Source organism: Colletotrichum chrysophilum, assembly GCF_026319265.1.
Source record: "Colletotrichum chrysophilum strain AFK26 chromosome Unknown scaffold_41, whole genome shotgun sequence".
Classification (NCBI taxonomy): domain Eukaryota; kingdom Fungi; phylum Ascomycota; class Sordariomycetes; order Glomerellales; family Glomerellaceae; genus Colletotrichum; species Colletotrichum chrysophilum.
This window is the reverse complement of record NW_026517328.1, coordinates 173,740-194,655: the sequence shown is the minus strand read 5'-3', so window position 1 is coordinate 194,655 and position 20,916 is coordinate 173,740. Positions and strand designations below refer to the sequence as shown.

General features: G+C 51.8%; 5 protein-coding genes across 5 annotated transcripts; 2 read left to right on the top strand and 3 right to left on the bottom strand.

The window, feature by feature from the left end:
- Nucleotides 1–1,786: 1,786 nt before the first annotated feature.
- COL26b_005876 (uncharacterized protein) lies at nucleotides 1,787–2,198 on the top strand (the record flags this gene model as incomplete). The annotated part of the gene is made up of 2 exons (XM_053178711.1): nucleotides 1,787–1,854; nucleotides 1,928–2,198. 2 exons carry the CDS (start codon nucleotides 1,787–1,789, stop codon nucleotides 2,196–2,198), a joined length of 339 nt encoding a protein of 112 aa, XP_053037354.1.
- A 423-nt stretch (nucleotides 2,199–2,621) lies between these two features.
- COL26b_005875 (uncharacterized protein) lies at nucleotides 2,622–4,508 on the bottom strand (the record flags this gene model as incomplete). Its single annotated transcript, XM_053178710.1, has 2 exons — nucleotides 2,622–4,220; nucleotides 4,281–4,508. 2 exons carry the CDS (start codon nucleotides 4,506–4,508, stop codon nucleotides 2,622–2,624), a joined length of 1,827 nt encoding a protein of 608 aa, XP_053037353.1.
- A 4,064-nt stretch (nucleotides 4,509–8,572) lies between these two features.
- On the top strand, nucleotides 8,573–9,812 carry COL26b_005874 (uncharacterized protein; the record flags this gene model as incomplete). Its single annotated transcript, XM_053178709.1, has 4 exons — nucleotides 8,573–8,586; nucleotides 8,684–9,121; nucleotides 9,176–9,530; nucleotides 9,591–9,812. 4 exons carry the CDS (start codon nucleotides 8,573–8,575, stop codon nucleotides 9,810–9,812), a joined length of 1,029 nt encoding a protein of 342 aa, XP_053037352.1.
- A 1,689-nt stretch (nucleotides 9,813–11,501) lies between these two features.
- On the bottom strand, nucleotides 11,502–12,620 carry COL26b_005873 (uncharacterized protein; the record flags this gene model as incomplete). Its single annotated transcript, XM_053178708.1, has 3 exons — nucleotides 11,502–11,936; nucleotides 11,996–12,173; nucleotides 12,244–12,620. 3 exons carry the CDS (start codon nucleotides 12,618–12,620, stop codon nucleotides 11,502–11,504), a joined length of 990 nt encoding a protein of 329 aa, XP_053037351.1.
- Nucleotides 12,621–17,702: 5,082 nt separating this feature from the next.
- COL26b_005872 (uncharacterized protein) lies at nucleotides 17,703–19,302 on the bottom strand (the record flags this gene model as incomplete). Its single annotated transcript, XM_053178707.1, has 2 exons — nucleotides 17,703–18,332; nucleotides 18,409–19,302. 2 exons carry the CDS (start codon nucleotides 19,300–19,302, stop codon nucleotides 17,703–17,705), a joined length of 1,524 nt encoding a protein of 507 aa, XP_053037350.1.
- Nucleotides 19,303–20,916: the final 1,614 nt, after the last annotated feature.

Genomic DNA, 20,916 nt, shown 5'->3' with positions numbered 1-20,916 from the left:
GGAAACGAAACGGACTTACGAAGAAGTTCCGACGATTCCGACCAATCGCTTAGCACCTCTGAGAACCCAAACCTCCCCAGATACCTAGACCATCATCAAAATGGATATCATTTCAAATGATGAGCGCTAATTTTGGCTATTAAGTATGATTTTTTCCCGTAGTGTTTCAGAAAAGGCGAGGGTGACGGAAAAAAGGCATGAAAATCAACTACGAGTCTTAGACTATCCCGAGTACCGGGGCTGCCAGATCAATTACATCAACTATTCCGCTTTGCGAAGGTTATAAAACTTTCTGACTTCTCGTCATTGGTTTCAGTCTCGAGTATGCCCTCCTACTTGCAACTTGAACTGCTGTGCCTCAATGTCAGCGTGCGCCCACCACACGGCTTCAACCTAGCTTGAGTTGTACGTGGCACGCTCGTATTGACAAGATTTGGCAACTTGTCAAGGTAGTCATCTTGAATATTCACATGATTACGAAACAATAAAATATCGGATACATTTTGTTTCCTAAATCTTTCTCTAGTTGAGACCATGAACATGACGAACACCGTCTGTGCTCAAGACATCAGCAAGCAAGCACCACAACAAGACCCTATAATCGTGCTACGTGCAGTCGGTCGGGTCGGAAAGAACTGCAGTCCGTGGTTTGACTGGGCTTTCATGCTCCATGGCATTAGAGTTCTAGGGCTGTTGGCTGTTGTCATTGGATGTCGAAGTCAGATGGAGGTCGTGGCTGGTAGAGGGCACTGACATCACCGCGACCAAGACAGGGGCAGAACGACCCAGCGTTCTTAAACAACAAATCTTGCCTTGATTCTAGGCTGTTCTTCGCGAATACATCTCCTAAAACAGATTCTCATGCGACGAAAAAGGCGGTATTTGGAGGCTCGGACAACCGAGTTCCCGCTCGTCCGGGATCCCTGGAAGGTGGCCTTAATGACGGAAGGACCCGTCCCATGTGCATCCTCCTGTCAGTCAAAGCCGCGTTTGCCATGTGCGGTCATTGTATTGAGATGGCCACCACTAGAATTTGGGGTTCCGTCGATGCTCTCCGGTCTGGAGCTTGATGCATAGCCTTTCCTGAGCCAATCTTGAATGATGTTCGGTGAAGCGTACAACGCCGGCCCCGCAAATTTGCCATCATAACCTAACGTTGCGGCGAGACATCTCACACCAATATAAAGGCAAAGCGTCTGACCACGGACGCTGTGGCATGTTTTTGTGAAGCAAATACTTGTGTCGTTTAGACATCTCCAAATTTCCGAACTGGACAAAACGTCGGCATATATCCAACCACGGACCAAAGTCTCAGAAAGATTCCAAGTCGTCAGTAACCGCTATGAAGGCCTTCATCCCTCTGATTCTCGCCTCTGTCGCCTTCTCCAGCCCTATCTATCCCATCAGCAGCAAAGAGATCGAAACCGCACCCAAGCTCGACACACGCGAGACTGGCACAATAGCAAAAGAATTTACCAGAGGCGGCTGCCGTGATGTCATTTTCATCTTCGCCCGTGGATCTGTGGAGACCTGAAACATGGTGAGTTGCCCGTCCCGACTCGGATGCGCGACCGCTTTGAGGCGTCCGTATTCGCATAGCTCGACAACATCAGACGGAGCTGACGTCAAAGCGTTCCACCAGGGCTCGACCGTTGGACCCCCAACTTCAGACGGCTTGAAGAAAAAGTACGGGGATAACAGAGTAGCGACCGAAGGAGTTGATTATGCCGCAGCACTTACTCCCAATTTCCTCCCTGGCGGCGCCGATCCTGACGGCGTCGCAACGATGAGGAAGCTTCTGAACGATGCCGCCTCAAAGTGTCCGAATGCGAAGCTGGTGGCTGGAGGATATAGGTAAGCCTCCTTCTTATTCGTATTCTTAATGGTACTCTAGTGCATGAAAAGGTAATAACACAAGCATTTACAGTCAAGGAGCCGCTGTGGCCCATCGATCAATCGAGAGTCTTTCGGACTCGACCAAGAACAGAATCCTTGGCGTCATCACTTATGGCGATACGCAGAACACCCAGGACAAGGGGCAGATTCCCAATTTTCCGAAAGATAGGGTCAAGATTATTTGTAATGATGCCGACGAAGTCTGCAAAGGCACCTTGGAGGTTGAGCCCTCTCATCTGGACTACGTGAAACGGGTCCCCGAAGCCGTCGACTTTCTCATCGGGAAGATTGGCAACATTTAAGCTTCTGAGGTCCGCATTTTGGAAAACGGAATTTGGGGTATGATCATTGAATTCTGGATGGAATTTAGAGACTTTCTTGACCATATTTGCAAGGTACACACCACCTTCATTTGACGACGCGACGATGACAATTTAGCGGCTTGAGAGCGATTTTAGCCTACTTTAGAATGATAAAAGGATATCTATTGAGAACCTTGACCGTGCTCTTGGAAAGTTTACATCACCCACCACCAAGCTACACAACTGCCGCATTGATGCACGTGCTACTGTCCGTTATTCCCCCCCGAGCTGACTCTCATCAATCTCTTCAATGTCTCTAAGACTAAGCTTCTAGCCTACGAATGAATAATAGACTTCACGTATTCATGGTCAGGTTTCTATATTTTGATCCACTATAGATGGAAAACATCTACCCCAAAATGTTTAGTTCTTCGCACTATTCCTGTCCTGCTTGATTAGGTCGGCTGCCCTCTCCGCGACAGAATACACGGTACTCTGTATGTTTCCTGAAGGCTCGATGGGGAAGATGCTAGCATCCACGATGCGAAGCTTCTCTGTACCATAGACACGCAGCCTCTCGTCAACGACACCGCCCTGCCCGCGCGGCATCATGGCACAGCTTCCCGAAACGTGGAAAATGGAGATCTGCCGCTGCCTCACAATCTCCTTCGCACTTTCCAGATCACTCCCCTTGATTCCAGGCAAGCGTTTGCCCCCAGCTTTGATGAGACCGCCAAATGGCTCCGTTCCCACAATTTTCTCAACAAATTGCACATTGCGTGCAAGCAGCTCCAAGTCCAGGGGATTGGCGTTGTATCGCGGGTCCCATGCCGGCAATTCCTTGAAATCAGGGCTCGTGATGTGCACGCAGCCGCGCGAGAAAGGGTGGTTCAGCACCGTCATGACCGTAATGTAGTTGTCCGGATGGGACGGCAGAATATACTCGGCCATGCTCGCAGGGTGGTCATTGATCGTGATTTGGGATGGGAATAGGAGATACTGGCAGGTCGGCTCGTCCGGAGATTCAAGCAGAGAGCGCACAAGCTTAGCTGCCGAGGTCTTAATCTGATCCTTGTGAGATTCGAAGAGATTTGTCTTCCCTTCCTTTTGGACGAGGCCGCTGCCATCAGCAAGTGGTGTATACGCCGAACTTATTGTGCTTTGACCCAATGGACCCTCTCGGGTCGCCTGGTATTGACCGACGAGGGCATTCAGAATGTTGGCATCACGCAGAACATCGCCCGAGGGCACGCCGTCGCTGACCTCGAAGCTTTGGCAAACGACGGGATGATCTTGCATGTTCTCGCCTACGTTGGGATTGTCCACAATGACGGGGATTCCGTGGCGTTCAAGACGTTGCCTGCCTCCAATACCGGACAGTTCTAGGAGTTGGGGAGTCTGAAGCGCTCCTGCTGCCAAAATGATTTCGTTCTTGGCTGAGATTTCCTTCTCTTCTCCGTTCTTTGCAACCACCTGGACTCCAGTGGCTACAGCATCGCCGCTTGTTGTATTGAAGTTGATTTTCTTCACCAAAGCCTCCGTCAATACAACAATATTCGGCCTGCGTGAAACTTCAGTTGTGTAATAGGCGTTTGCCGCATAGCTTCGAGTCTTGGTCTCCGGATCAATGCTGCAAGGGTTCTGGAAAGCCCCAAAAGCCTTGCCACCGCGCGGATCTCCAGTCATGCCCAGCCCGAGCTTCTCAAAGGTGCTCATCCAGGCCGTGTTCATAGCGCTGTAACCCTCGCCAAAGGAAACTTGCAGGGGACCATTTCCGTTCAAGGCGTCGTCGTGGTAGCCCAACCCGACAATGTCTTTCGCCAACTGTGGAGGCGGATGATCGGTGGCAAACTTGCGAAAGTATGGCGCGAGAGAATCAAAGTCCCAGCCGTCATTTCCCAGAGCACCCCAAGCATCAAGAACACCCCTAGTCGGGTAGAGCATCAGCATGAAATTCAGACCCGAACTTCCGCCGAGCATCTTGCCACGAGACTGATTGATCCGACGATTATTCAGTCCTGCCTGTTAAGAGTCAGCACCACCAAAAAGTATTTGAGCGGCAGCACGTCTCAGCGAACATACCTGAGGGACCGAGGTGAAGTTCCAGTCATACTCCTCTTTTCCATACAAGCCAGCCACAAGGCCGGGTGTCAGTACCAAAGGGTTCGCACTCTGATCAGACCCAGCTTCCACTACCAGGACGCGGACCTCATGATCCTCAGTGAGCCTTGAGGCGACGACCAGGCCGGCTGTGCCGCCACCGACGACAACGTAGTCGAAAGCATCGTCGAGACCATGCAAAGATGCCATTTTCGATGATAGTTCGGGCGCTGCAGGGATACAGCCACAACAGTCGAGCGGCGACGAAAGCAGTGAGGAGAAGGAGGGGGTTCTCGACTTCAGACGAGACTTTTGTTGAGCAACCTCACCTGCGTAAGCGTTAGCCTGCAGCCACGATCAGCCTGCGCATTCACAAGGGCTCGGTGGACCATCATGAGCGGGATGCATGAGTCTAGCCGTTTCCAGGGAGAAATCCGCAAGGTTATGGGTCCAACCAACTGAACAATCTCATGTTCGAGGGATGTGTTTTTCACGCTGTTATGTTATTTCTCGGGGGATGCATGATTACCGATAATCATATCCCATAACGGAATTGTTTGAGGGTTGACAATATTTCATATCTCTGATAGTTGGGACTTCTTTGCAGAACACACGCAAACACACAGTAACATGTGAATGTCTGGAGATCTTTTGACGTCCTTGGGCCTTCAGAGGTTTGTGGAGAACATGCACGTATTCTGCGGGGACCCCAACTTCCTCTCCTGCACGTAGGCGTTGAAGTCACGACCACTTGTATTCGCGACAAGAAAGAAACAGTTGATATTGTACTTTACTCGAAGATCTCAGGCAAACGAGTACCTGGAAACTCACAACATGATGGTCCTTCCTCGTAGAACTTTTGAAGATGATGGGAAACTGAAGCTATTGGAGGTGACAATGCTCGCAAGAAGCAGGCTGCGGTCAGCGTTGTATTGGAAGTGGACTGTGGCGAACATCTTCAGTGAAAGCGCCTAAGCCGATGGGGCTCATGAACATGGATTTCAATCCTTCACTCACGACTCTACGCCTCCGCCCTAACGAGGAAGCATGAACGTCGAGATGGCATAGAAAGCAAAAAGAGGGTGGTACGTGTTCCTGGGTGGTCCGGTTTCGATCTGCAAAATCGATTCATCGCAGAGAAATAAATACCTTGGGTCTCAAATCATTCACTCAGTCAAAGCCAACCTGTGCAGGTGCCTGTGCCTTGCGCACCCCTGTGTCTGGCGGCCTCTTGTTGGCCACTGCGACTGACAGGGCGGCCATCAGCATACGGTACAACCCTTTGAAAAAAATAAAGAAAAAGATTGGCCATAAAGAAAACTTCATTTTTTTATGTAGAAAACTATTATTCGTCCTTTAGCAGATAAACTCCGGGCATCTGTAAGCAGGCATCATTGCCCCGACATCACTGAGCTTGGCGAGCTTTAGCTGGGTGATTGATGATGTATGCCATGAAGAGCCGCAAGGCCGGCCGGGTCACGGAAATGAATCCAGCACCGCAAGCGGGTCTAAAAATAGGAATGACACCCTGCTAAGCTGACCTTCGGGTTGAAAATGCTTGTTTTATCTCAGTCAACCTCCGGACAGACCCCGATTCCTCCGGACAGTCCGGTGATGGCAAACACCGTTGGACCCACATCACCGAGAGAATCGTACCACCGTGAATCCCGGCTTCCGCATCCCGAAATCAAATTGTAAGTCCCCGGGCAAACTTTTTTTGGCTTCGCGTATGAGTGTTCGGCATCTGCTCTGAAATTTCAGCGTGCCTTAGAATCATTTGCTTCGGCTGGGCGACCCAAAGATGACTGTTCCCCATCGGTTGTCGAACAATCAGACGCCGAACAACGCTAGGTGCTAGTTCGCGTGACCAAGACGTTCTGTCGGCATCTGGCATCTATGGACGATTTGAATATAAATGTTCAAGAGCAATGCGGCCGTGGAACTTCCAAAATGAAACGCTGGCAAGAAATCAATCTACAACCTCGTTTGCGCTTCAACTGCACAAAGTCTATCATCTAAATCGACTCGGATCAATCTCAAAAATGAGTCTTCATGCTGCTAGGTTCGCGCGACAGCTCTCGCACAGACCATTCCCAGTACTTCAAGCACGTTTTGCCTCGACACAGCCACTTTCTCGCGAGCTTTTTCCTCAGAGGACTCAGTCTCAGCCGGGGGATTGGCCAAAATTAATCAAGAAAGCTGGAGTGCGAGTCGCACAGTAGGTTTACCCGTGGATGTTCTGAAACGAGAGATCAGGAAATATTGACTTTTTTTTGACCAGGTACGTCGGCGTTTTCTCAGTCGTGTTGTTTTGGCCGTACCCAGTCTACACGATTGCTGAAGCGATCTACTAGGGGCTTGTGGGTAAAAGACGGACGAATGGGTGGCTACTGGAAAAGTCAACTGTAAAGAACTAGCCTAGCATTGAATATTCAGAGTCAATAATCGTATTCTCAAAATCTGATTCGTCGCTTTGGACCCGAGCCACCTGTAGAACGCTTGGCGTCGTGACATAGAGGTCGGTGAGTTTCTGCTAGAGAACCCGAGGCTCGGGACCCACTGCCGCATTGGGAAAATCGGTCCCGAGGCCGCGTCCGACTCGCGTGGCTTTGTGGCCCGGCCTCCCAGTCTAAAGCCACCAGTATCCCCACGCCACAAAACCCGAGGTTTCGATTCCCCCGTACGCTTCCCGTTGAGGTTCATCCCAAAGGGTTCGCGATCTACCGAGCATGACCACCGAAGTCGCCAACTCGAGAACTCACAAGTCCTGCGATGCGTGTACTAATCGCAAAGTCCGTTGTTCCGGTACGGTTGACTCTGCCATTTCTCGAATTCTCGGTGAACAAAAGCTGACATCATCGATGACTAGGATCGCCGGGCCCATGTGCCAACTGCGTCGTAAGTTCCGTCGCGAGATCTGATTCGGTATGGGGCTCGGGAGATGTTGACTGTTTGGGAACTCAAGCGCCGGAAAACCGAATGCATCTTCAGCGTGAGGAAGCTAGGCCGCCGACCGAATGGTAAGATACCTCTACCAATTACGGGTTGTCCAGCTTGCATATACCCTTGTTACGCCCCTATACGGTGCTGACCATGATGCCGCATATAGTAGTTCGACAGTTCATGACCATCAGCAATGGCGCTGAGGGGTCTGGTGATGGTGCTCAAAACTGCACCGTTTCCGTCATAGACTTCGCAACTCCACCATCACCGAAGCCACCGAATGCGAGCAACTCGGATGCGGACCCCACTCCGCCGTCCGCATCCTCCGATGCTGGGCGGGCCGGACCGCACCGGATCCCGGATCTGTTGGTGGATCGTGTCATTGAACGCGCGGAGGAGTCCACATCCACCAGGACAAACCCTAGCAGATCGCATTTTGTCAAAGTGAGACACCCGAGATCCCCCCAAAATAAGATGCGATTTTTCTGATGCGAAGACAAAACCAAGGGAAACGGCGTCTTCGGTGAGTGCCGTCCGCCATGGGCGTTCAACCCGAATCGAAATACAGGATCATCGCTTATGCCACCTTCAGTCGGCGGTGACAGCAGCCTCACGTTCTTCTCGGAAGCTCGACTGAAGTCCCTGTCCCAATGCCTCGGTCACGACAGAGTGAGCGAACTGGTTGCACGAATATCCAGCACCGTCCAGCATCATTTGAGAAGTGCTTCCAACTTCAGCACCGACCTGTCAGCCCACCATAAGCAACCACCCGCATGTCTAAACGACAGAGCCCGAGTGCTGCAATGCATAAAACGTGCGACTTTTTTTTCGATTCTTCAGAGTTGTTCAAATTTGGAATGCGAGCTGACTGAGCATAGTGTACTTCGAACGCGTCCATCCGCGCTTCCCCTTCTTGGACCGCGCGGCTTTTGAAGCCACGGCAGCTGCTCAGGGCCAACCCAACACCATACCTAGGAGCAAATCATGGACTTCGTTATATTACACAGTCCTCGCCCTCGGAAGCCAGTACGATGGGGGAGGCAGTTATGAGCCAGGGAGGGGAGAGTCGTGGGAACTATTCTCGGCCGCTCTGGCCAACTTCACTGATCTGATGCTTCTCCCAGACTCTCTCACGACACTGCAGGCTCTCACAGCCATGACAATATACTCTCTGGGGATGTCTTCGATGGGACTCGATCACATTATTATATCAGAGGCGGTGAGAAGAGCGCAGAACCTGGCGGAAGCGAGGTTCAGCAACTACGCAACGCAGGCGTATAGAAAGACTTTCTGGGTCCTATATGGCCTAGAAAAGGTCACCAGCTTTCATCATGGTCGGAGCTCGGTGAGTACTTGGACCCAGAATGTTCTTCCGCAATCGGCCCCTGGGCTAACGGTCAGAAGGGCTTCAGCGACTGCGATGTTTCTTGTCCTATTCCCAGCACGCCCGAATCCTATTTTGGAGACTTCAACTGGTTTGTCGCCTTCATTCGCTACGCTCGCCTCCTATCTCGAGCATATACCTCACTATTCTCGGTCGGCGTCTCGGACAATGCAGACGAATACTTTCTGGACATTGTGGACCAGTTGACCGAGGAAATCGAAGACTGGAGGGCTGCCTTGCCAGATAATGGCTTCAGACCAGGGGGTTCAATCAAGCCTGCTGCCTTGCCCGTTTCCTCCGAGACGCAGGCAGTAGCTCTTGTCATGCACTTCTTCTACAACAGCTTTCTTCAGACCATCTCGAGGATGGCCCTTCGTCACCTGCCACCATCAAACCATGATAGGAGAGAAACTGTCTTCAAGACGGTGGAGAAGACTTCTCGATGTCTTCTAGAACTCACGTCGCTTATTGAGGTGGCACCTTATACACCCATGTGGTACGTAATCTCTTCTTGAGAATCTATTCAAGCTTACACCCTCGTTTTGTACAGGATGCTTGTAGGTATTCCGATCACGGGCTTCTTCGTTCTATTCGACCTTGTCATCCACAACCCTAAAGGGCAACAGGTTGCATCCAACCTCGCTTTGCTCGATATGGTCGTTGGTCACGCCAGCCAACTGGAGTATGTGTCCCAGGGTGTCATTCCGGGCTCGATAATTGGCGAGTTCGCACACATCGCAAGAACGTATGTTGGCGATGTCAACGGCCAGAGCATAGCCGGCGGCGCAACGCAGCAGCCGCTTCCAGACACCGGACAGACGCTGTTTTCTCAACCTCACTGGTCTCTGCCGCATGATGATATTGAGGAATTCGCAGCCATGGATGTTGCTGCTGATCTCTCGGAGGTACGTCATAGCTTCTCCGTCATCCCACAACACTCCTCATGCTAATCTGGGATACTACAGATGAATCTGGCTGTTGGATCAGGGCCACCTGGGGTGGGAGGTCCCATGGACATCGAGGGGCTCCCCATGGGACCCAACACCTTCATGGGAACTGACGTAATGAACCTCTTTGGGTACTTTGTGCCCGACTGGGAACCCTTGGTTTACTCAGGACAGACGAGCCAACACGACATTCCCGCTTCAACTTATCCAGATGACCAGCTTGATGCGCATCAGCCTTGAGACCAGCTTCCAACACACCTACGAATGTAATCTTAGTTGTCTTGGCATTGAGAGAGACCAAGAACAGACATGTAAACTATCCAGTCAGATTAGAAAGACCTCTAGGCATTGCTGCTGGAGATCAGTCGGTTCCCGGGTTCCCACCCTCTAAGAATTTGAAAAAGGTCAAGCGATTCCCGTCCAAGTCTTTGATGGCAAACTGCCGGTATCCCCACGGTGTATCGCGGATCGGTTCGACCACCTCCGCCATGCCCCTGGCGATCACGAACTCGTAAAAAGCGTCCAAACCAACCGTTCCCAAAGCTATCAATACTCGTCCAGGCACGAACTTGGTTGGTTCGCACCGGAAGAAATAAAGGTTCGCGGCTGCCTTGTCGCCTGCGTAAACCGAGCAAAAGTTGGGCCGACCATCGGGATCGCCCTCGCTGTCGGACTGCATTCCGCCCAGGGTGAACCCCAGCTCGCGTGTGTAGAACTTGACCGTAGCTGCGATGTCCCGCGAATCAAGCGCCGGGATGATCTTCCAGGCCGAGCCGATACCTTCTGCGTCCATTTGGCGAGGCTACATGTGGGGGAAGGGCAGCGGACAAGTTTACCCAAATCTTTCCTGGGGTAATTATCAGTATCCGTGGTAGCACTCGGCTGCGCGGTCTCCAGGGTCTACCTTGGCCTCACGGACCAAGCCGGCTTCCATGTTGACTTATGCACTGCAGCCGTTCTGCGAAGAGCCGCGAGATCAGACGGGCTGGGTGAACGGACACCGAAGACCGAACCGAGTTGGCGGAAGAATCTGTCACGCGGACGGCAGAGGGAGAAAAAGGAAGAAAAAGCGGTGACGAGAAGTCTAAAACGCACCACCAGCGTCCTGAGTTTCAGACGGTTTGGCCGGGTTGTGGTGGGATGCCAACGTCATTATTCCATTCCGATCGACAGACCGGCAGAATAGGAGAAATATCACTCCCTCTTTCTGGCCATCCTCAGCCGCCTCCATCTCATTACCCCTCTTTTTCATCCGAGATCTCTCTCCGTCGGCACCGTCTAGAGCCATGCTAGCAACTCTAATTCCAGTTTAAACGTGGTCTAGCTCAGGCTGCTTCCGCAGGCGCATGGGAGGGTCAGGTGAACACAATTTGACGCCGGCGACTGTGACTGGCTGATCTGGACTCGCTCCGCGTGAGGGGATCTTGGAAAAGTCAGTCGGTTCCTGGCTGGCGGAAACTTTCATGACGTCTGACTCAACACCTTCATTGCCGGACGACGGGTCCGCGTGCGGGGATTCAGAGACAGCTACAAGTATATTTTGCCAAGATGCGGTGGTCTAGTAGTAATGGACTTCTTGGTGGACACATGTAGGTTTGAGGCTGCCACGACCACCAAGTGCCTGCAACTTCCACGGCTTTCCACGGATCCGATCGGTCTTGCGTTGGTGAATAGATGGTCATCCGAAGCTATGGATGCGGTGAGATATCACGACGAATCCTCTGGAGTGTGCCACAGACATGTCTAGTTACGGGTCAGAAGACGTTCAGTGACAGCATTGCGAATATGATGTGACACCATCATGGACGAGTAAAACAGTTCGTGATTTCATTACTGCGTTCATCATAGAGTCGCACTATAATTATCTCGCTTTCAATCAGACCAAGCATTAAAAAAGTGATCCTCGCTCAGGCGCTTCATGGCTCCATATCAGATAACCTCGTAGCGGCGCAAGACTGCCAGTACCAGCGGCGGGATACCACGGAGGTCGTTCTCGTCGTCACCGAGGCGCGAGAGCGACTCCTCCGAGACGCTAGCTTGAAATGTTTCGATTTCCTTGTTGGCCTGGGCAGTGTCCAAGGTGTTGATGTCCATGGCTGCAGCGTCGGCGTTGGGGAAGTTGGTTGCCGGGAACGGGAGGGCTTCAGCCTCCAAGCCGGCCACCATCATCACCGACCTGTCCCTGTCGCCAATGCCGAGAGCTCTAGCAACGCCCGCAAGTAGGTCCGACAACGCGGGAACGGCTTTGGCTGGGATCTTGATCTTGCCTCCGCGACCCTTGTACTCATCTATGGCACCGGTAAAGTTGCCTTGGATCTGGTCAATGACCCCCTGCGCAATAGGTTGGAGGCTACGGTCCAAGATCTTTGTCAACTTTATGATAGTTAGCACTGGTTCAACCCACAAAGCAGCAGAAAACTTACGGCACCGCCGAGGTCGGTGGCTTTATCTGACTGAATCTTCAAGTCATCGCGGATGAGACTTCTGACATCAAGAATCTTGAAGCCAGCTTTGTCAAACTGAGGACGCTTCCCCTCAAGTGTGGTGAGGAGGTTGTTGATGTCCGGTTGAAGGGCCAAGAAACGCGTGCCAATAGTGGTACTGCAAGTAAGAGAACCATTCGTCAGTCACAAGGCTTCGCGGCGGTGTTCGGGTGTTGTCTGGGACTTACGACTCATTTGCCGGCAATACATCGGTGTTCTCTGCGGTCTTGGTTCCGAGATCGATGGTTCTACCAAGCTCGACAACAGCCTCATTAACCTTCAGCAGCCCCACAAGACCCTTGAGGCTGCCACCCTTGAATGGTACGACGCTGTCGTTAGCGTTGGCGACCTTTTGCTGGAGATCTCCAATGCGTGTTTGCAGAGCCGCCGATCCGCCCTTGACGGGCTCCTTGTCGCCCTTCCCTTTGCATCCTTTCTTGCCGCACTTGTCCGCTTTGTCGTCTCTACCGCGACCGCCTCTTGCCGCCTCGACGGGCATTGCCATCTCGGCAGAGACCACGTCAAAGAGGCAGAGGAAGAATGGGATGATGACCGAGAGCCTCATGGTGGCAAATGTGAGAAACGATTAAGGAAAACGTATAGCGAGGTACTACGGTAGTGTTGGGCATCCGAAAACGCTGATAATCTGGACTCCTTACAATTTTCCCATGTCGGAAGCGCGGAAGGTCGTGGGACGGGCCATCACGTAAATAGTCAAGCCAGAAACTTTCACAAGCCGTGACGCCGAGGCAACTACAACTGCATCGGTAAACTGTTGATCGAACAAGGGGGCATGGGCAGAATGAGAGAAACGGCCATACAGCCCGCAAATTGACAAAAGAGCCGAAATCGACAGCGCAAAAAGTCGGCGTGTTTGCGCGCGCCGATTCCACCAGGGTTCGGCGGGGACTTTCTCTCAACCCATCCACGACCGGGGTTGGGCATGATGCCACGCGGGGTTCAGTATGGAGGCACAAAAGTTTCTGATCGAACCCATGCCCATGTGTATATAACAGGCATATCGATGGGGCGCCCCGTGGGGAAACTCTGCTCTCCACGAACTGGTAGGTGCTGAGGCCACCATCATGAAACGCGGCCTATCGGAGCGAGAGGTGACCACGGTTTGGGTCGTCATGAATCCATGAGCTGTCTGGAAGTTCCTGGCAGATTCGCAACTTTACACTTTTTGAATCGTCACCTGCAGGGGAGGTCTTCGTCACTACGATGCTGCCCCCGGGAACCACTCATACGATGGGTGTGCTGGGAAGCATGAGCCGTGGTACAGGACTTATATGTTGTCGGGGGCTGTCAACATACTTACCTGCGCCGCGACCCTCCATCTTCAGAAGGAGGTGGTGATATGGGAAGGGTTGTGATGAAAAGAAGATGTCGCTTTCGCAATGGAATGTTCGTGAAGTACCGGGTGTACCCTCCAATTCGGCGTTCTTCTCTACGTCACTGAAGAAGAGAGACAAGGCACCAGATGTTCAGAAGCTTCTGCCATGCATCGGTCGAAAGAGGGGCATCGATATCTTTGCTGGTGTCTAGACCACCTTTGCCAAGGTTGTTGCTGGCCGACGAGTGCGGAGGAGTTCACGCTATTGCTTAAATCAGGGGTCATCCGGAGAAAGACTAAGCAAACATCGCAGCCGGCGTTCCCATCATGTCCGTAGGCTCGGGTTCGAGTGAAGTCATTCAAATGGAAAATGGCCGATGCCATTGGACCCTTGGCCCAAGCTGATTGTCTGATGCGGGTTGGAAAATTCCAGACGAAGGGGGTATTTTGGGGGGGAGAACTTCACCTATCGCATCTCTCCCTTTTGCTCCGCTCGTAAACTATGAGACATCCCACCCGGTGCCCTGGTCGACGATGTCTTCAGAATTGATTGAATGGAGAGACGCGGTGAACGACCACTAGAACATGAGATAACAATCAGCTTTGGATCGTGATCGTTTGCATTCATGCGGGAGACAATATGCATTTGCGTCTCGCCGACAAAAACTGGCATGCATTCCTCGCGCTCTCGGGTTCGTATTGTCAATAGCGACCGACGCGCACTTTCATGCTTGGCAGCTACTACCAACAATTGGAAGATTACAATTAGATTTGAAAAAATCCCAATTAGGCATCTGGTCGAGATTCAGCTGTGCGGCCTCGTTTTTGTCTTTCGCCCTGAGAGCTTTTCCAAGGCTACCCTTATCTGAAGTTCCGGGCTCACGAATCGCGCTCAGCGGATGCTTTCAGCGCCATCAACAGAAGATTGTCGAAAACGAGCACTTAAACACCTCAGTTTCCCCTCCAAGGTCTAGAACAAATGGATCGGTTTCCAAAGGCAACCGGAGTAGCACCGACTTCGGCACTTGGAGGGGCTGAACTTGGCGAGGCGGTGTTTCAAGCGCAGGGGGCGGGACACCCCAGAGAACCTTGCGTACAGACGCGAATAACGTATCCCGAGAAACGCGAGGCTCTTGAGGCTCGCCCGGTCAGGAGCTGGGCAGAATTTGGGGTATGAGGTATGAGTAAGGACGCGCTGGTGTGTGCGGCACGCGCGGAGCCTCAATTGCGGAGGAGTATAACGGTTTTTCGTTAGTCAGGGACGATGCAAAGCAACAGGATCCACCTCCACATTAGCAGGGAGCTGAAAAAGTAAGAGGATTGGCTTCTGTCGATCAAGCTGACATGGGACTCTGCCCTTGATCCGGTTAGGGGAGAGGCTCTGTGCTTCGGACTGAAATCTACCCCCTCGCTCGGACTCCGACCGGTTTCGGGCAATGCCATCCCGTCCTGGTGAGTTCTGTCAGAATCCGAATATTAAATCAGTCGGCAGAAAGTGACATCACTTTATATCAATATGATTTCATTCTATGTTATGGTCTCGAAGATGAGAATACCTATTCGTTGAGTTAACGATGACGAAGCACGGCGCGCTGGACGACCCTTATGGGTACCTGACCGCATGCTCATCTGACGATCGAAACCTTCCAGGAGGATCACCGGCCCAAATCAAGCAGAGTTTGGTGTTGTCGAAGTCAATCACATGACCATAGCGGTAAGGCAGCACATCTGAATTATTTCCGGAACAAAGACCGTGTCGATTTCCGGTCCTGGGAACGTGGCCCACGAACCTGAACAGCGTAGGCAAGCCAGGTCTGGAACTGCCTCACCGCTTGCTGTCACTGTGGCTGTTTCATTGACCCGCCACTAATATATGTCTGCAATGAAACTCGAGGGACTGCTGAAGTAGTAGCAACTCGCCAAACCTTTCAAATTTGGCCTTCTGCCTAAGCAAGAGCGAAGAGAAGTGCCTTAACAACGAATTTCCAACGAATGAGTCTTTTGACCTGCTTTCCTTTAGACGCAAAAGTTGGATCATCATGATTTCCATTCATCCATGTCAAGAGAGAGACCCCGGATTCGTAGCCAAACAACGGATGTTAAAGAATTGGTCATGTTGGGAAGCGCAGAGTCCTATCATGGCAGAGGGCTTCCCCATAAAGTAGTCTCTCTCAACTGTATTTAGTCAACTTGCTAAAGTTCAGTTCTCATCAATAGCATTCCAAACGGCATCCTACATCCATATCCTTCTATACGAGACAGTCTGTACTATGTTTACGAGCTGAGCCTAAAAGTAACCGCAACAAACCCCTCCATTCATCCTTCGCATCAAATTCAGTCCCGCTAAAACGTTCAAACAGGCTGACCGCTGGAACTGAAAAAGCGGCATGTGGCAGTGATGACGTTGTACCTCTCCACTGGTTCACGTTGAACCGCTGAGCAGACGGATAGAAGATGCCGCTGACCGTAGTCGTCTCGCAGCCAAACACGACGTCCCGGATCATATTCGGGAGGTGGCTGTAGGCCATATCAACGGCGTACGTGTTGTCATTGCAGAAGACTGAGGCCGACGTCCCGTCACAAGTGGTCCTGATGCACCGCCTGGCCTGCACACACACCTGCTGACCGTCTTCGGATGCGAGACGCCCTTGTCTAGGTCCCAGTAAGCCTCCACGGCTTGATACATTCGTTTTTGTACTGTAGCATTGGGTCACATCATCTGATTAGAGCAATGAATTAATTTTGCTTCGTACCATGAACCGCGCCGTCGCAAGCCTTGAGATTATTAGAGAATTCCGCCGTTCTATTGTAAAGCAAAGAGTTAAGGTAGTTAGTATTAATCTCTAATAGCCTTTTGTACTATTTAAGCTATCATCCTTATTATATAAAGTAAAGCGCTCCTTAGAGACTACCCCTACGTTGGCTACTTTAAACTATTACTTAACTTAGATTAAACACCCCTACTTAAATAGACTAGTTATTTTAGAATTTTTAAAAAAGCATTAGAAAAAAAAGGGTAAAACAGCGAGCCTCCCACTTATACTCAGCAGGCTTTTCGCCTCGTCCGGGCTTTCGCTCAGGGACGTTATCCGAAAAGACGAACATTTGAAACGCAATCTCGCTCCCCAGACGCAATTCGAACTCGCACCGCCTGGCTAATTACACCACTGGGTTAAGTACACTTAACAAAGACGGTCGATAACCTCTATCCAGGACGCTTCCTTGGGGTTGCGCGGCCGAGTGGGGTGAGGGAGGCACCGAGGCCCGCAAACCGCGCCGGACGGCCCCGAGAAAAAACAAAGGTACGCCAGTCTATGCCGGGCTCAGAGAAGGCGCGTTGTCCGAGCTCTCCTTCCAACCCTAGGAGAAGCTTTACTCCGGCCCAACTCTTCGTGAAGCGTCTTGGGGCCAAGCACAACGCCCGATGTGGTGGGCTGAGGGGGGTGGGCCCGTAGAGAGGAGTTCCAACGTCAACATCTCGGAGCGGCCAAGTCACCGATACCCCCTCCTCCAGTTTAAACCCACCTCACGTCCGCAGACGAAGGCAAAGGGCGATGCAACCCGCAAAGAAGCCCAAAGGCGCGCAAAATGCTAGGCCGCACGAGTCTCGGCCGGCACGATACCAGCGCAAGACCGAAAAGACGCGTGCGTGCATACGTGTACGGGTGTCGCGCGCAGGCGGGCTTCCCATCTCGCGAACTTGAACACTGGTTCCCGTTGCGTACTTGTCCCGTAAGAAGAAGAAACACGCATACACCGCCCCATCTCACTGAATCCGCTCGCGATGCAAAGACAACCAGAGTCGACGAACCCAAGCGCGCACAACAACACCACGCATGCGGCACAAGCACTCCACCAAGTTGCGCCCCAGCAGACGCACCAGCGAAGAATGGATCGCGGCTCGATTGCTGCTAGCTGGCACGTCGAGGGGGGTGGGCTTCTGCTGGAGACTGGTCGACTGTGGGAGCTGGCTGGCTTCCTCCCGCGGGACGATCATCTAGATCCTTGCACCGCAAGGGGCAGGCTGAAAATCATTCCATCATCCCACCGGCGTCGAGACGCCCAAGGTCATCATGCATAGACATTCACGGCCGAAGGGTCTGGTGTGCACGGGTACTAACCCCGTTCGCTTGACGATATCTCAGATCTTGTTCGGCATTCCGCATTACGCAGCCGATGTGAGTTCCAAAAGTCCAACTTCAATCTCAGAAGCCACACATCTAGACTAGTATGTTGAATGTTCAATTTCTGGTTCTTTATATGGCATGATCTCAGTCATCTCAGTGCCGTCTGCGAAATGTTTCAGTGGCATCAGAGATCGAGTCCTCTGTCAGAATAGCTGAAGTGAACATGATCGTCAGGTACCGGGAGCAGGTTCTCCTCCAATATACTTTTCCACGACGGCAACGGAGACTCGGTTTCCCAGATCTTGCGCTCACGTTCATCTGCCCAACCCTTAGCCCAGCTGGCGTGACTCCAGCCTTCGTGCTCACGAACCATTCTCTCAAAGTCCCACCGCTCACCAATGTCGAAGTTGCATTGCACAACCGACTTCTCGTCGGCGATGTCTTGCAGTGCCCGTGGAAGATGCTTGAAGGTGTAGCTCGGATAACATTCATCCCACGGATCACCGTCCAACCAAGATGGTTCCTTGATTATGCCCCTTTCTACTGATTCGTCCCAGGCTTGTTGCCAGGCAGCGTCGCGCTGGACAATTGCCTGGAACATTTGGGTCATCAGATGGGGTGCTGGCTCAGCGTCCAGAACGAGGGAGAAGGACTTGCCTGGCATGCCTGCAGGCGCAAGCGCCAAAGCTTCCAGGATCCAAACCAGTATGTTGTCGCTGACGACGTCGGATTCGATAACCCACATCGGGTGATGGCGGTTTGGCCGGTAGTGAGATTCAGATTGGATAGCATTCCTCCACAGGTCAACCCGGCGCTCCACGATAAGTAAGCAGAGGATTTTCCTGGCAGAACGGAATGAGGCCCTGTGCGTGACGCGCAGGATGACCAACCGCCTTGCGATCTTCGCGCACAACAATCTTACGCAGCTGCATTCGTAACGTTCGATCGCAAGACTCCATGAAAAGAATCGCAGCTGCAGCTGCTGAGAAGCGGTGCTTGACTCGATCTCTCTTTGTAATCACGTCCTCAATATAACCAGTCTTCTCCCCATGGGGCCAGTAAGCAGCCATGGCCTGGAGTCTGCTGTCTTGTTGAATGTCCCAGAACTCTGACGCGTCTTTAGCCATACCGTCAATGTCATGGATCTTCATATCGCGTCTGTATGATTCGACGCGGGCGTAGACGCCGCGAAGAGCGTCGCGACCGGTGTCTAAGCATACGACATGTCGAAGTCCTTGCTTGAGTAATTTCGACAGGGCCGAAGGTGCTTCGCCAAACGACTCAAGTTGATATAGATCGCCGTCACGAAATTCATCGCCTTCATCTCCGATCGCATTCAGCAGGAAAGCGAACTGCGGATATGTTAACTTCAGTTCTTTGTAGGATTCTTTCTCGGCAATAGTATGGCAGGCAGAATAGAACAGATGCTTTTGGTGCCATTCCAGCTCCCCTAGCAACATGTCAAAACGCAAAGCGAGCATGCGAAGGTGGTCAGAGTAGACGGTCGTGAAAGTAATAGGATTGATACGCAGTGCCACTCCATGCATTTCGGTTGCGATGAGGCGGCAGGTGTAGGAGAGGTTCAGGTCGATGGGCTGGTCGTTGGTGCCCTTCAACAGACCGGCGATATTGATCTTTCGCGCGCTTGCGGCGTTACGCTCAAGCACGCTTGCGGCGAATCGACCAGGATCGCAGACGTATCCGCTCGGGATTGCGACGTAGTGCTCGTATATCGCATCTCTGATTTCTCGCGGGAGAGCGAGGAAGGGAGACGGGGGTGCCATTTTGGTCGACTGGATAACAGCAGTTGAGAGAGTGGTTTGCGGTCAGAGCCAGCTTGTCGCTGTGGAAAATTGGGTGCGTGCAGTGTTTTGTAGCCCCAGAGACCAGCCACCAAAGAACGACCTCAAGGTTCGCGCAATGGCTGTTTGCCGAAGGACCTTCTCACACCCTTTCGTGGCTGTGCCATCGCCCACGCCGTTCCAAGAGCCTGACTCAGACAGTCGTGTCCAACAGTGTCTCGCACTGTGTGAAACAGGATTAAAAAAAAAGTGGCCACTGTAACGGGTGAACCATTCCGGGAGTTCTACGGCGTTCAAAACCATAGACTTTACGGCGCTCCAAACCAAGAGAAATGTACGCGGCAACGTATATGAATCTTTCTTCCCTTCTAACTTTTTTCTTCGCAGTTTGCCGCCTGGAGGCGCACCTTGTTGACTGCCGTATGACTCTCACGGGGAAATATTCGAGGGCCAGGATGGCCTGGGCTCTGTGTGAGTCAGATGGCGAAGCAAACAAAGATTGGGGAAAGTCACTCACAGAGAAACCTCTACGGCCACCTATGGGGGTATATGAAGAGAGCGCGAATCGCCTCGATTACTATGATTAGCTTAGCAGAGGGAGGGGGAAAACAGACTATCAAACTCACCAGGGGGCAGGCATCTCCCTCTTCACGCTGCCACAACCCATTACACCAAAATGCCGAAGCAATACTACATTCACTACCTCTGTGACCGCTACTATCATCCAGAAATTAATAGGTATACAGTAATAAGGGTAGCTTAACTTACCCTCAAGAGCGGTGACAGCCTCATCCAGCTCATCAGAGAAAAAGAGGATGATGTCTGCAAGTTTCGAAGCAAACGCCCTTTCCCTCAGAACCGCAACAAATTTGAAGAAGCATTGTCTAGATTGTGTAAGCTTAAAGATAATATACCTTAGATATATATTCTTACTCTTCTGTCGCCTACTGGCATACGTCATCCTCCGCCGATACGGCCGTAATGATCCATCTCTTCTCAAAATATTCAACGAGTTCGAAGACATCGCCAAAGCATTCGAAAACAACGAGATGACCGACGACCAGTATCGCGAAGTAAACCGGTTGAACCATCCAAAGCTTGGACATGTTAACATTTTGTCGCAGCGAGCATATTTGCAAAGTCTTTACTCACCAAGAGAGCCTGTTGGCGGAACTCAAGGCAGCACTGTAGCTCGATGGAGCAGTAGTTGATGAGGGTGGTCTGTATGTGACAGAGATCAGTCTTTTGGCTTGATGGCGGAAGGATACGGCACTCACTTACTAGACATGTAGGGGGTGGCTGGAGTAAGGGGGACCTCTCATGTATCCCTGGTCTGGAGAGAACTGAGCGTTAGCTGTAGCTATTCGCAACGAACCAAATATGCCTCACAGCACAAGATCCAACTGACCATACAAAAATTCACAAAAGGATTCTTCACAAAATGATTGGTCTCCGATCTGGAGACAGAAGTGATCTCGATAGAGATCCCAAATTTGCAGTACCTCGAAAGAGGTTCTGGCGACCTCGAAACAGGTCCCGGTGACGCGGTGATTTGCAAAAGCGTACATGAAAGAAAGAAGGGAAAAAGAAGGAATG